Source organism: Tursiops truncatus, chromosome 8, assembly GCF_011762595.2.
Source record: "Tursiops truncatus isolate mTurTru1 chromosome 8, mTurTru1.mat.Y, whole genome shotgun sequence".
In the NCBI taxonomy this organism is placed as follows: Eukaryota; Metazoa; Chordata; class Mammalia; order Artiodactyla; family Delphinidae; genus Tursiops; species Tursiops truncatus.
This window is the reverse complement of record NC_047041.1, coordinates 74,262,544-74,278,766: the sequence shown is the minus strand read 5'-3', so window position 1 is coordinate 74,278,766 and position 16,223 is coordinate 74,262,544. Positions and strand designations below refer to the sequence as shown.

At 35.0% G+C, this 16,223-nt stretch overlaps 1 protein-coding gene across 8 annotated transcripts in view; it reads right to left on the bottom strand.

The window, feature by feature from the left end:
• ANO5 (anoctamin 5) overlaps positions 1–16,223 on the bottom strand; it is a 98,408-nt gene that overhangs the window by 25,732 nt on the left and 56,453 nt on the right. For all 8 annotated transcript variants that reach the window (XM_073808693.1, XM_033862637.2, XM_073808694.1 and 5 more), the window contains 4 exons: positions 11,023–11,157; positions 10,408–10,513; positions 10,254–10,314; positions 1,506–1,657 (listed from right to left, as the gene is read on the bottom strand). In XM_073808693.1, the coding sequence (XP_073664794.1) occupies positions 1,506–1,657; positions 10,254–10,314; positions 10,408–10,513; positions 11,023–11,157 (454 nt within the window). The remainder of the gene's footprint in view (positions 1–1,505; positions 1,658–10,253; positions 10,315–10,407; positions 10,514–11,022; positions 11,158–16,223) is intronic.

Here is a 16,223-nt window from a genome sequence, read left to right as displayed (position 1 = left end):
ACATATAAGATTTTACATCTGTACAGTCTCAAGGATTTTTCAGAAAGGACTGAATGCAAACAGAACATAGCAGTCAGGGTAGGCTGCCCAAGAGCTCTATTGAACCCCAGGATGTGTGTGGACACATCTGATTATGTACATGTGTATGCATGTGTGTATCCAATGTGTCAGTGTGTTCGTGTGTGTGTGCACATTTGTGTGTGCATGTGTGTGTGTCCATTCCTGCATGTATGTGTTCCCAACAGACTCAAATGTAAGAATTCTGGTTGTGCTTAACCACTGAAGAAGCACTGCAATGAAGTAAAAAAAAAAAACTCTCATTTCCAAAGCCATTAAAGCTAAGTGAAGTAGACGATTCACAGTGAATCAATACATATTGTTTTTCAACTTGTTTCAAATGTAAACATTCAGTACATCTTGCTTTTGGTCAACGGTGTTTGGCAAAGCCAATAGGCCTGCTTTTATTTTCTTCTTTATCCCATTAAGTATGAACAAATACACATCATGTCATTATTATGAAAATATCTCTTTTAATATATTTTTTATTAATTTCAAATAGCCACCCAAATTGTTAATGTATTTTCTGAGGTGATTTTTCTCTTCATTCATTTACTGAATATTTTGTAATGTTTCAAGGCAATTTAATAAACGTTTAGTGAATGCCTGTACTATGAGAAGAATGTTGAGCATTTTACACAAGAACAGTGTCCTGAACAGAGTAGGGAATTCTACTGAAGAGATTTTTAGAGACATATTCTATTCTCTCTTTAATAGCATCAGGTAACATGGTGATTATAGATTATGGAAAGGTGGGGACTCTAAGAATATGCAGCCAAGAGTCTGCAAAGTATCTTCCATTTTCAAGTGAAACAAAAATGAGGTACCAAGAAGTCAAATAACTCAGTCAACAACATACAGCCAGTTTGCCAGTTATCCCCAAATCTAGACTCTCCTTTCCAGACACCAGTGCAATGATCTTCCCATTATAATTAATTAGAATGGACTAGGTGAATAAACTTTGGTCGAATAAAGCAATCACTCGTAAGCCCACTACCTTAATACAATACTATTTTAATTTTCACGCATTAACTTAGTATCATTTCCATGTCTATATATTTATATACAAAGCCCACAGCATGCACGCTATTTTCCATTTCCTTTTATTTCACTTAGTATTAAAACTATGTATTTCATGATATGATAACTTGGATTTGCTTCAAAATAATCTAGTGGCAGGGAGGGGTAGGTGTATAAATGAAAGAAGATTGCCCATGAAATAATAATAATTGAAGCTGGGTGATGATTCCATCCTGGGGCTCATTATACTTTACTACCTACTTGTGCATGCGTTCAAGATGTATATTAGAAGCGAGTAAACAAGTTTGTATGATTTATATGTTGTAGAGTATTTTAAAGGCAAATTGAAATACACATCATTACTTGAGAGGCCACCCACAGCTTGCTGTCCATTGGAATATACTGCCTATTTCAGTCTCCTAATATACCTTAGTCACTGCATTCACTTTCCTATGTGTACACATAGCTTCAAATTCAGGTCTCAGCTGGAGCTGCTGCTGCTCCTCCTCAAAGTCCACCAGGTCCCACTCATATTCCAGTCTGGCTTGTCGCTGTTTCCAAAACTCCAAAAACAATGTGACTATGGGCAAAGAAATGCATAAGAACAAATATAATAAAGAGATGGAGGAATAAGTGAATAAGGAGATAATAACTAGATTTTTCTTTACTTTAAAAAATCATTTTGGTTGTATGATGGTTCTTCTGTCATTGTTTGATGATAAAATTATAAATTTTGGCATAATACTATGTAATAGTCTTGAAATAACTCATATATAGAAATACAAATTCGTTTCTTAGACAGCAGTCCATGCAAGAAAAAATTTTTTTAGGCACGCTATTCTCTCTCTCTTCATTCAGATAATTTGAAATAATATTTAAACTTGACTTTTTACTAACACCTAGATTTTGTTTGCATGTCTTTTACTGAAATCATTCAAGCAATTGTACCACATTCTCAGGCTTAGGGAAATTTAAGGAAAACATAGGAGCCATTTCATAACACAGTATGTCTCTCTCTCTCTCTCTCTGTCCCTCTTTGTCTCTCTCCCTGTCTCTCTCTCTCTCTCTCTCTCTATATATATATATACGTATAATATATAATATTATATAGTATAATATACAATCTATATAATTTTTAAACAAACTTTCCCTTAAAGAATAACATATTTACAGAAAAGTATATAAAACATTACCAACACCCCCAGAAAAACCTTCCCTTATAACCCTTCTAAGGCATAGATGTAACTAGTTTACACACACAGACACACACACAGACACACACACACACATATATACATATATATATATATATAAACACACACACACACATACCAGTTTCTTTACCCATTCATCTGTCAATGGACATTTAGATTGTTTCCACATCTTGGTTAATGTGGAAGAGTTACAATGAACACAAGAGCGCTAACATCTTTTTGAGATCCTGATTTCAATTATTTTGGGTAAATACCCAGAAGTGGGATTGCTAGATTATATGACAGTTCTATTTTAATTTTTTGAGGCACTTCCACACTGTTTTCCGGTTGTACCATTTAGCATTCCCACCAATAGTATGCAAGAGTTCATTATAATTCTTCACATCCTCATCATTTTGGTAATAGCCATCCTGACAGGTGTGAGATAACATCTCATTGTGGTCTGATTTGCATTTCTCTGATAACTAATGACATTAAGTATTTTTTCATATATCTGTTGGCCATTTGTATAACTTCTTCGGGGAAATGTCTATTCAAGTCCTTTGTCCATTTTTAATCAGGTTAGGTTTTGTTATTTTTTAAAAACTATTGAGCTACAGGTGTTCCTTATATATATTTCGGAGATTAACCCTTTATCAGATAGATGGTTTGCAAATATTTTCTGCCTTTCAATTGGTTGCCTTTGCACTCTGTTCATTGTTGTCTCTGCTGTGCAGAGCATTTTAGTTTGAGGTAGTCTAGCTTATTTTGTTTGTTTTTGTTGCCTGGGCTTTGGTGCCATCTGCATGAAATCATTGCCAAGACCAATGTCATAAAGATTTTCCTTATACTCTCTTCTAGGATTTTTACAGTTTCAGGTCTTATGTTTAAGCCTTTAATCCATTTTGAATTGATTTTTGTGATGGTGTAAGATGTGAATGAAAAATGTTGCCTGCCATATCGGTAAACAAAGGATGTTGCAGCCATCAAGCCACTACAGCCCAGATGGTGAGCCCTGAGGGAACTCAAGATGGGAAAGAACAGGATACTGGCCCCAGATAGCTAAGGTGCATATCAAAGGAATGATTTCAATTAGCCCAGATTCTTGCATCTTCCCATACAAAGAAAAGCGCTAATTCATTAACTTAAGGTATCTGGTTTTCTTTAATTAACAGTAATCTTTTGATGTCTGACTACCTGGTCTTTGTTGCAAAACTCCTATGTATCCTGGCTCCTCCCTTACCTCTTCAGAGCAGTTCCTCAGAGCTATCTGAGAGGCTGCCTCCTGGGCTTGAAGTCCTCAGAAAGTCTGCCAAATAAAACATAATTCTCAACTTTCTGGTTGTGGATTTTTTTTCAGTTGACAAAGATAAGGATCCAATTTCATTCTTTTGCATGTCGCCGTCCAGATTTCCGCAGCACCATTTGTTGAAGAGACTATCCTTTCCCCATTTTGTTTTCTTGGAAATCCTGTTGAAGATTAATTTACCATATACATGTGGATTTATTTCTAGGCTCCATTCTGTTCCATCGGTCTGTATGTCTATCTTAATGCCAGTACCATACTGTTTTGATTGCTGCAGCAAACAAACAGTTCCTAACTGGTTTTCTCCCCAGGGCTAAAAGTAGAGGCAGCAGACACAAATGCCCATCTTCCAATCTTTCTTTGAAAGAGATCTACTTGCAGACTTTAAAAGCTGCTGCCTGAGGGTCCAGCTTCCAAACAGCCTGCATTTAGGTGCTGACTGAGATCTTCCCATTTGGGATACTGATGGGTTTTGGCACACCCCCCAAATACTGGGAACCACTAAGAACAAAGAAGGCAGCTTGAACAATCACAGGCCACACTTTCAAGGCTGGGAGAGGTAGCTGTTTTACCTAATGAACAGAAATCAACACAGGGAGGCAAGGTAAATGAAGAAACAAAGGAAAATATGTTCCAAATAAAAGAACAAGATAAACTGCAGAAAAAGACCTTAATGAAATGAAAACAAGCAATTTACCTGATAAAGAGTTCGAAATAATGGTCATAAAGATGCTTACTGAGGTCTGGAGAACAATGCATGAATAAAGTGAGAATTTGAACAAAGAGACAGAAAGTATAAGAAAGTAATAAACAGAGATCATAGAGCTGAAGAATACAATAATTTTATTGTAAAATTCAATAGAAGGGTTCAGCACATACTACATAAAATGAAGAAAGGATCAGTAAACCCCAAGAAAGGGAAGTGGAATTCATTCAGTCAGAGGAGAAAAAATGAATGAAATGAAAATGAAAAATGAGTGAAAAAAAGTGAAGTCAGCTTAAGGGAGTTATGGGACAATATCAAGCAGACCAACATTTGCATTATAGGGGGTCCCAGAAGGAGAAGAGAGAGAGACAGAGACAGCATATTCAAATAATGGGTAAAAACTTCTCTAACATGGGGAAAAAAACAAATATCATATCTAGGAAACCCACTGAGTTCCAAAAAAGATGAAAACAAAGAGAACTACACTGAGACACATTATATTTAAAAGGTCAAGAGTTAAAGACAAAGAGAGAATCTTATAAGCAAGAAGAGAAAAACAACTTATGTATAAGGGAACCCTCATAAGACTATCAGCAGATTTTTCAGCAGAAACTGCAGGCCAGAAGGGAGTAGCATATAGTCAAAGTACTGAAAAAAATTTGAGGACCAAGAATACTCTACCTGGAAAGTTTTCCAGACAAGTAAAAGTGGAAAGGGTTTATCACAACTAGAATGGCTTTTCAAGAAATGTTAAAGGGACCTCTTTAAACTGAAATGAAAACATATAAAAGTACAAATCTCATTAGTATAGGTAAATGTATAGTTAAATTTAAAATACATGTTATAATGGGGGTAGGTAACTCACTTCTAAATCTATTATGAAGGTTAAAAGACAAAAGTAGTAAAAATAACTGTAACTACAATAAAATTGTATAACTATAATAATTGGTTAAAGGATACACAAGCTAAGAAGATATAAACTGTGACATCAAAAACATAAAACATGGGAAGGAAAGTAAAAATATAGAGCGTTAGTATGCATTTGGAATTAATTTGTTTTGCTTGCAATAGAATGTTATAACTATAAGATGTTTTATAAAAGCCTCACTATAATCACAGAGCAAAAACCTATAAAAGACATGCAAAAGATAAAGAAAAAGGAATCTAAGCATACCATTACAGAAAATTATCATACCCCAAAAGAAGAAGGCAAGAGAGGAAGAAAGGAACAAATGAATTACAAAACAATTAACAAAATGGCAATAGTAAGTCCATATCTGTCAATAATTACTTTAATGTAATTAACTAAATTCTCCAATCAAAAGTCACAGAGTGGTTGAATGGATAAAAAAACAAGACTCAACTATGTGCTGCCTACAAGAAACTCACTTCAGCTGTAAGGACACATATATACTAAAAGTGAAAGGATGGAAAAAGATATTCCATACAAACTGAAACCAAAAGAAAGCAATATTAACTATACTTATATAAGACAAAATAGACTTTAAGACAAAGATCACAATAAAGGGAAAAGAAGATCTTTCTATAATGATAGAGAGATCCATCAAAGAAGAAGATATAACACTTATAAATACTTATGCACTTAATAGAGGAGCACCTAAAATATATACAGCAAATGTTAACAGACCTGAAGACAGAAATTGTCAGCAACATAATAATAGTAGGGAACTTCAACACCCCATTTTCAACAATGGATAGATCATCCTGACAGAAAATCAATAAGGAATCATTGGACTTAAACTACATGTTAGACCAGAGGGACTTAAGGGGCATTGACAGCACTTTCCATCTAACAGCAGCAGAATACACATTCTTCTAAGTGCACATGGAATGTTCTCCAGGAAAGGTCATATATTAGCACCACAAAACAAGTCAATAGATTTCAAAAGTTTGAAATCACATCAAGCATCTTTTCTGACCACAATGGTATGAAAATAGAATTACAGGAAAAGTTAAAACTGGAAAATTCACAAATATGTGGGGAATAAAGGACATGCTACTGAACAAACTTAGAAAAATCAACAGAGAAATTAAACAATATCTTGAGACAAATGAAACTGGAAATACAATATACCAAAACTTACGGGATGCAGCAGAAGCAGTTCTAGGAAGGAAGTTCATAGTGATGAATGCCCACATTAAGAATCAAGAAAAAGCTAAAATAAACAACCTAACTTTAGACATTAAGGAACCAGAAAAAGAAGAGCAAAGTAAGCCAAAGGTAGTAGAAGGAAGGAAATAACAAAGATCAGAGGGTAAATAAATAAAAGAGACAAAAAGACAATAGAAAAGATCAATAAAACTGTTTTATTTTGAAAAGATAAACAATAGAAAACCTTTAGCCATAATTACCAAGAAAAAAAGATAAGGCTCAAATAAATAAAATTAGAAACTAAATAAGAGACATGACAACTGATAGCACAGAAATACAAAGGATCATGAGACTACTATGAACAATTATGTGCCAATATAGTGGATAACCTAGAAGAAATGGATAAAGTCGTAGAAACATACAACCTACCTAAACAGAACCATGAAGAAATAGAAAATCTCAACAGACCAATTACCAGTAAGGATATTGAATCAGTAATCAAAAACGTCCCCACCAACAAAAGTCCAGATCAGATAGCTTTACTGGTGAATTCTATCATGCATGTAAAGAAGAATTAATCCTTCTCAAAATCTTCCAAAGACTAGAAGAGGAAAGAAAACTTCCAAACTCATTTTATGAGGCCGTCATTATCCTGACACCAAAGTCAGACAAAGACACTACAAGTAAAGAAGTTATACTTGATGAACATAGATGCAAAGAACCTGAACAAAAGAGTAGCAAATCAAATTCAGCAATATATTAAAAGAATTATACACAATGATCAAGTGGGATTTACTCCAGGGATACAAGGATAGTTCAACATCCACAAATCAATCAACATGGTATACCACATTAACAAAATAAATGATAAAAGAAAATCATCTCAACAGATGCAGAAAAAGCATTTAACAGAACTGAACAACCATCATGATAAAAACTCTCAAAAATATAGGTATAAATGGAATGTAACTCAATATAATAAGGGCTATACATGACAAGCCCATAGCTACCATCATAGTCAGTGGTGAAAAGCTGAAAGCTTTCCCTCTATGATCAGGGACAAGACAAGAATGCCTATTCTTGCCTCTTCTATTCAATAGAGTACTGGACATCCTAGCCAGAGCAATTAGTCAAAAATAAATAAATAAATAAAAGACATATAAATTAGTAAGAAAGAAGGAAAGAAGTAAAACTGTCTCTGTTTGCAAATAACATGAAATTATAAAAAACATCCTGAAGACACCACCAAAAAACTGTTAGAACTAATAAATAAATTTAGTCAAGTTCCAGGATAAAAATAAATATATAGAAACCCATTGTGTTTCTGTATACTAACCACGTACTAACAGAAAGAGAAATTAAGAAAATAATCCCATTTACAATAACATCAAAAAGAACAAAATACCCAGGAATAAATTTAACCAAGGAAATGAAAGATACGTACACTGTATACTACTAGACACTGATGAAAGAAATTGAAGAAGACACAAATAAATGGAAAGATAGCCCATGCTCATGGACTGGAGGAATTAATATAAAAATGTCCATACTACCCAAGCAATCTCCAGATTTAATGCAATCCCTATCAAAATTCCAATGCTATTTTTCACAGAAATAGAGAAAACAATCCTAAAATTTGTATGGGGCCACAAAAGACTCCAAATAGCCAAAGCAATCTTGAGAAGGAAGAACAAAGCAGTAGGCATCATATTCCTGATCTCAAACTATATTACAAAGTTATAGTAATCAAAATAGCATGGTACTTTTGGCATGGCATAAAGAGAAACATAGAGACCTATGGAACACAATCAAGAGCTCAGAAAAGAATCCCACATATTATGGTCAATTAATATTTGACAAAGGAGCCAAAAATACTCAATGGGGATTTCTTCTATAAATGGTTTTGAGAAAATTGGATATTCCTTTGCAAAAGAACAAAACTGAAAAAAAAGGGAACCCTCGTGCACTGTCAGTGGGAATGTAAATTGGTGTAGCTGTTATGGAAAACAATATGAAGGTTCCTTGAGAAATTAAAAATATAAATATAATAGGATGAAGCAATTCCACTTTTAGGTATATATCCAAAGGAAACAAAATCATTATCTTGAAGTGATATCTTTACCCCCATGTTCACTGCAGCTGCTGGGTGTTCTATGCATAATTGCTCCTCTATTTGTTATGACATATAAGGTTAGTGTTGGTGTACAATCTCTGTCAATGGAAAGAATTGAAAACTACTACATTTGTTGTAATTTGTGTACCTATCATCCATTTCTGATTCCAAAAAGTGACAGGCAGGATTTGGTAGCCACATAATGAAGAGATGTCCATATACTAACTTAACCAGAGGAGGCTGCTGGAGAATTGTGGGTAAGACTTCTCTGTCTCCCATTCTCTCTTTGAATCTGGCCTTTTTTCTTCAGACCATAGCAGTCAAGCAGAAGTAAGAGAAACCCATAAGAACCTCTGCTTCATGTACACACCCCCACAAATGTTGGTGTCCTATTGCCTGAATCAAGCTACCTTGTTCCCTTGGCCAGTATTTTTCTTTTTTTAATTAATTAATTAATTAATTTTTCGTTTCGTTGGGTCTTTGTTGTTGCGCGCGGGCTTTCTCTAGTTGTGGCGAGCAGGGGCTACTCTTCGTTGTGGTGTGCAGGTTTCTCATTGCGGTGGCTTCTCTTGCTGCGGAGCATGGGTTCTAGGCGCACAGGCTTCAGTAGTTGTGGCACACGGGCTTGCGGGCTCTAGAGCACAGGCTCAGTAGCTGTGGCACACAGGCTTAGTTGCTCCGTGGCATGTGGGATCTTCCTGGACCAGGGCTCAAACCCGTGACCCCTGCATTGGCAGCTGGATTCTTAACCTCTGTGCCACCAGGGAAGTCCCTCCTTGGCCAGTTTTTAAATGCACACACTTGTGCTTTTTAAAGATTTTTTTTGTTAAATTGGAGAGAAAAAAGTCAATCTTTCACCAGAGTCCCCCAGATTTTTAGACATGCTTTAGAAGTCTTTAGGCCTCCTCTTGCCAAGTTACTCTTACAGAAAATACTTTCCTCACTGATGGCGGGAATAACTTCATAACACTTCTACTTCCCACATGATACAAAATAGAAGAGATACTGGGACATTTCCAAAATTAAGGGAAATTCCACCTTACATGGGAGATTTTTACCAAATGGAACTGGAAGCTGGAACTAGAATTTGACACAGGAAATTTAAATTCAAATGTTGAGTATTAGCTCTCAACAATTTTTTTTTTTTTTTTTTTTTTTTTTTGTGGTATGCGGGCCTCTCACTGTTGCGGCCTCTCCCGTTGCGGAGCACAGGCTCCGGACGCACAGGCTCAGCAGCCATGGCTCACGGGCCCAGCCGCTCCGTGGCATGTGGGATCCTCCTGGACCGGGGCATGAACCCGTGTCCCCTGCATTGGCAGGCGGATTCTCAACCACTGCGCCACCAGGGAAGCCCAGCTCTCAACAATTTTTGAGTCTTGTTCCAGTTTGTATCCATGACTCAATATCCTCCAGCCACCAAATACTTATGTTTATTTCTCCTGAATTAAGCACTTATTGAGGCTGTTTTTACCACAGTGCTGACAGTGTAATCTGATTACATATGAAGTTTCAAAAATTATAGTGTTTTTCAGAGAAATGAGCAGATGACTAATAGAGACCTTTCTGGACCAAGGATCAAGACGAATGACCATTGATGTGGACTCCATCAGTGTACTGATGCTAGCAAAGACATAAAGATGTAAAATCACCTTTGGTTTATAAGGTATGCCAACTGTATATGTTACATGAATGGCCATAAAACAGATAACATGGAGAAAGCTGTTTTTATGTAACTATTTACTCACCCCAAATTCCCATGAATATTGCAAAGAACACTGTTGACTCATTGTCAAATAAATGGGAGAACTGTAAAACAATAACAACATCACAAAGACGACTTAGTATCAAATGAGGGAGGGAAATTGCAAGTCTTTTTAACATACCACAATACATACATACCTTTGAAGCCCAACAGGTAGAATTTAGTCTCCAATAGTCACACATTACATCACAGAGTGGGCACATGATAATCTGACCCCCAATCTCAGGGTCACAGATCTCAGTGCTGCAGAGGGAAGAGGAGAGTTTTTGTTTTGTTTTGTTTTGTTTTTGTCTTGTTTCGTTTTGTCCACACGGCATGGCATGTGGGATCTTAGTTCCCCAACCAGGGATGGAACCCATGCCGCCAGAAGTGGAAGTGTAGAGTCCTAACCACCGGACTGCCAGAGATTCCCAAGAGCAGTTATATTAAAAGTGATGTGTTTGGGTGAAAGTCCAAAGCTGCTTTTATTGGAACAACATTATACAGCTTCTTACATATGGCACAAGGGGAAATGAACTAGCAATTTTTGTAGATCAAATCATGCTTTGAGGAACAGAATCTTTAGAGCCCATCATTAAAAACAAATTTTCCATAAAGCACCAGGTGAGGAGTAGCTGCTATGTTTGGGTCTTTTTCAGAAACATCAATTATCTGCTGCCATAGGAAACATTCTGACACAAATTCCAGAAAAATAATAGCAACAGTTTCAGTTAGCATAAGATTCTCTATTTGGGCAACGCAGCTGCACTTACCTGCTTGAGTTATCATGCATCGATAATAAGCCGTAAATAAAACAAGCTAAGCCAACTATAGCTGCAAAAAACAGCATTTCTGTGTAAAATCCGAGAAAGACAAAATAGATGCCAATTTTTTCTCCGTAATAATCCCTATGAAAGAGGGTAAAAAGAGAATCAGAGGTTGTAAGAATGATACAGTCCTGAGAGTCTTGGTTTTGTATTCAGACAAACTTGAATTCTAATTTTGGCTCCATTGCTTTCCAGCTGTGAAATTTTGATAAAGTTACTAAACTTTCTAAACCTTAGTTTCCACATCATAAAATGCAGGATAATGCTTAGCCATAGAATTGGTGTAAGGATTAGAAGAGACAACACATGTAAGTAAGAAGCCAACTGAGTGGAAGTTAAGATCTACTTTTGAAATAATCAGGTAATTTGAAAAGCTTTTAAATTTTAAAGAGAGTTTAAATGTTTTGAAATAAAGTGCAGAACATTCTTCTAGCAATTAACAAATCAAAATCACATTCACAATCTGTGCATGGACTTTCGCTTTATCTCTCTCTAAAATTGAAGAATGTACTCAGACCACAACAGATGAGAGTGGTTGTATGTATGAACTTCCATCTTCCTTTAAATTTGGAGCTCTGATGGATGCTTATAGAATTGTAAGACAAGGAGCAAACCAAGGAATCAAAAATGAGTGTTTAATCAAGTTCCATAAAATATACAGTTCAGCACTTGCTTTACAAAGAGTTAAAAAGTGACAGCATTAGTTGGAATAAATGTTCAAGTCTTATAACCAAGTTTTGGGGTTTTTTTTCTGTTGTTTTTTAAACCAACTCTCTCCTTAAGGAATCTCTCAAAGAACCAGAGAACAAGGTTTTCTCTGCCTCATAAAACCAGGTTTTTTAAAAAAAACAACACAAAATAGGTTAATCTTCTCCCTTATTCACGTAGAGCTCAGCTCACCAAATCCGTAAAGTCTTACCACAGTTTCCTAGACAGAGAGATGTAATCCCTTTTGGGCTCTAATAGCATGATATATATAAATCTATTACAGCACTATTTATTAAACTGTAATTTCCACACATGCTCAAAAAACAGGCAAATCTAAACATAAAGGGTTTAAATTTTACATAACATAAACTTATTTAACATAAACTTAATTTCCCAATGAGAAGGTTTTTAATTTTTTTTCACTCAATATTAATTTTATTGAATATCCCATTCTTCAGTTTTCAAAATTTCTAATCTTTTCTAATGAAACAGGCATCTCTCTGCTTGTACCATCTTTCATTCTTTCATTTTTTCATTATTTTCAGTGATAATAAACATTTTTACATTGTTGTTTTCCCTTGTTCTGCTTTTCAAATTACTATAAACTTGAAATTAAATTATAATTCCATTGTATTCCCTTGTTAATTTACCATTTACAACTTCCTTAGGTTCACTCACACAGGATGAGTAAACTTGCTTTTTCTCTTTTTTTTGTTTTTGTTGAAAAACATAGCAATTATTATAATACTGCATAACATCAAAATCTAAAAAAAAGAATAAAAATATTTGATTTGGGAAAATTTACTATTCATCGTGTCTATTTCCATTTGATGTTTTAAAAATTATAGAATCAATCATTTTTAAGGTAAAACATCAATATTACTGCTATATGCTTAACCAAAAAATTATTTGGGAATTCATAAAGAAACTGGATATTTCAAAGAACTACATTTTTCTTCCTTTCAAATTTCAAGAATCTTATTCCTTGAGAATTAAAAAAAAGTCCTCAAGAACTCCAGACCTTTAATTAGTATTTAAAATATTCTCAAAAAGAGAAATTCTCAAATGAACATTTATTATGTATGGAATTATAGAAATAATTTTACTAAACTTTGGACTTGAGGAGCTTAATAATAGATTAACAACTAAACCATCTCTTAAGAATGCAAAAAGCAAGAGACATGTCTTAGATTTGTATTATGGTAAATACGTATATATTATTTACATATTATTGAAATAACGTTTAAGATGTTAAATTCTTATTATTCAAAACAAAGAAAATGAGAAAAAGCCAATAATATGAGATACTCTGTAAAGTATCAGACATAAGGAGAATAAATACTTCTTTTGAGTATTAATTTTTTAGAAAAATTTGCCTTTTATTTACACTTACGGTATTTCTTAACCTGTCCATTTTACTTGCTAGATTTTGCACTCATCTGTGGCCCCATAACATTTAACAGGGCATCTCATAGGTAGAAGACATTCAATATTCTTCGTTGTGAGATCTTGTGAGAAGGCACTGGTCTAATTTTGTATTCCCAGGACTTAGTCTGAGACATAGCAAATAATCAAAACAATGATGGTGGAATTGAAATAAATATAGGCTTGAGGAATGAATGAACAAAATGCAAACATTTGGTCTAAAGAGATTCATTTTTCCCATGAATTCATGGACATCTGAGAAACTTAGCTTAGCGATTACACTATTTTGGCTTTTAATAGCACCATTATAGTCACTGTAAACATATTTGTTCTAACCTATTTGCTATATAGCAGTATATCAATTTTAATTATAAGCATTAAGCCATCCCAATAGATGATATCAGAAAAATTATTTGGAGCTCTTAAATTGGAAAGAAAAAATGGGATCAGAAGGCATATAATATTGAAGACTGATAAACCACTGATGGTAACCTTTGTTTTCCCAGTTATCCCTGAAAAAATATAATCTAATATGACAAAATGATCAGTACCCAAAAGGCAGTAAAAATATTTACAAATATTTGGACATGGAACTTAAGTTTGGTGTAGAGATAACATGAAATATGTGAAATCTAGGAATTCAAATCCTATATTCTAAATCTCTTTCCAGGCACCCCTAGTCATCATTTTTTTTTAACCCTCTATATCCAATCCACTAGGTCCAATAAATTCTGTCATAAAAGTCTTTTTCTTTTTTTTCTTTCTTTTTTTTTTTGGCTTTGTCACGAGGCATGTGGGATCTTAGTTCCTCAACCAGGGATTGAACCTGCAATCCCTGCATTGGAAGCACAGAGTCTTAACCATTGGGACCACCAGGGAAGTCCCATAAAAGCCTTTTTCTAATCCATAGTCCCCTCTTTCCTGTTACCAGTGCCTTGGATATGACCTTCAATATCTATTACTGGAAAATTTTTATTTTATTTTATTTTATTTTTGTGGTATGCAGGCCTCTCACTGTTGTGGCCTCTCCCGTTGTGGAGCACAGGCTCCGGACGCACAGGCTCAGCGGCCATGGCTCACGGGCCCAGCCACTCCACGGCATATGGGATCTTCCTGGACCGGGGCACGAACCCGCGTCCCCTGCATCAGCAGGTGGACTCTCAACCACTGCTCCACCAGGGAAGCCCTATTACTGGAAAATTTTAACAGCCTCCTTACTTCCCTGACTTCGGTCTTGCATCCTTCTACTATCTGTCCTGTTTCCAAGAGAGTAATGTTTCTAAAGCACAAGATTAAACAATGACCATTTCCTCCTTTAAAGGTTTTCTCCTTTCATCTTAGCAGTGTTCTTCATGATTTTTTATTGATAAACACTCAAATCTTACCAGCCACGCCTCCTAAATGAAGAACTAAATGCACAATGCTCTTCTTTAGCCCAGTGCTCTTTACTTGTTCTCTCTACATGGGATATTCTTAACTAACTTGTTTACCTAGCAACCTGCTACTTCTCTCAAGACACACTCAAGAATAATCACTGTGAAACTTTCCCTGAGGTTGTCATAAAGGTAGGTGCTCTTTCCTCTGTGCTCTGTTCTTTCATGAGAATCACTCTGCTGTAATTATTATGCACTTGTGTGTCTTCCTGCAAATATCTTTGTGTTAGGAAACCACGTTCTGATTACCTTTATAGCCCTAGCCTCTTGCTGATATCTAGCGATGCTAAATAAATGCTCATTAAAGGAATGTGGGCATTGTAATTATGCATCTATAGACAATTCCTTTCTACTTTTAAGGATATTTTTATTTTTAACAAGTCTTCCCATAAAAAACTTTCATAAAACCATAAAATCAACAAGGAGAGGAAATAAAACCATACCTGATATAGGCCTTCAAGCATCATGACAGAGAACACCATGATCTTCAAATTACTTGTAAGTAAAGAAATAAACCCAGTTCCAACTGAGTACCTATTACCAGCTGCCATACCTGAAGTACAGAGAGCAGTGAAGAAGATGCTTAAGAAATTCTAGGGAAAACATGTGAAGTAGGGTGGGGACATTAGACAAACACAGACAAAATAATCCCTGGGAAAAAGTCTAACTAAATGCCATAATACTGAACACATGTTGGGACTTGGTAATTCGTAGTACTAGCTAAAAGAAAGGGATCTGAAAATGAGTAAGCCTGGAAGTGGCAGCCTCAGAAAAGCAATGTTTCTGGGGAAGAATCAGATATAAAGGATGGTACTTCTTAAAAGTGGCAGAAAAGAGAGAGAGTTAGGATTCTATAGAAATGAAAGAAAAAGCGCATGACAAGCACAGGATATCATCCATGAAACTGCATGGAATAGGAAAATAAACTAACAGAAGAGTGTACTCTAATGCTAGAAACTCCATGAATTAAACACAAACAGAAAAAAGCAGAGCATACTATACAAAATTATGTTAAAAAAAACCTGAAAATGTGAAACAAAGAGCTTCAGCTGATGAAAATTCTCCCAAAAGAACATGAGGAATACTGTAAAAAAAACAGTACAAACTGAATTAAATGTTCTCAGATAAATAACTGGAAATGTAAGAAAATATCAGAAATATAAAAATAAGAAGTGGGAAAAAACAGGAATAAATAAAACAAGAGATGAAAGAAACCAAAAAACAGAGGAAAGAGAAGAACCCTATAAGATCATGTCAGAACTGATGATGAAATTATGAGGTATTCAAGAGAATAAATGGACACCAAGTGAAAATCTAATAAAAGATGATAAGAAAAACAGGATACCTATCAAAAGAACGAAAATGACATAGAGAAGTAAAAAGAGTCTCAGGAAAATTGTTTGATATGAAGACAGGCAAAAAAGACCAAACATACAGATAACTGGAGTCCAAAGAAAATAATCAAAGCACTGGAAAATAATTATATTTTAAAACTATAACCCAAGAACACTTTCCAGAAAAACAAACAAAAAAAACCAAACAAAATAAAAGATACATAGTTAAAGGATCCACCAGGAACAG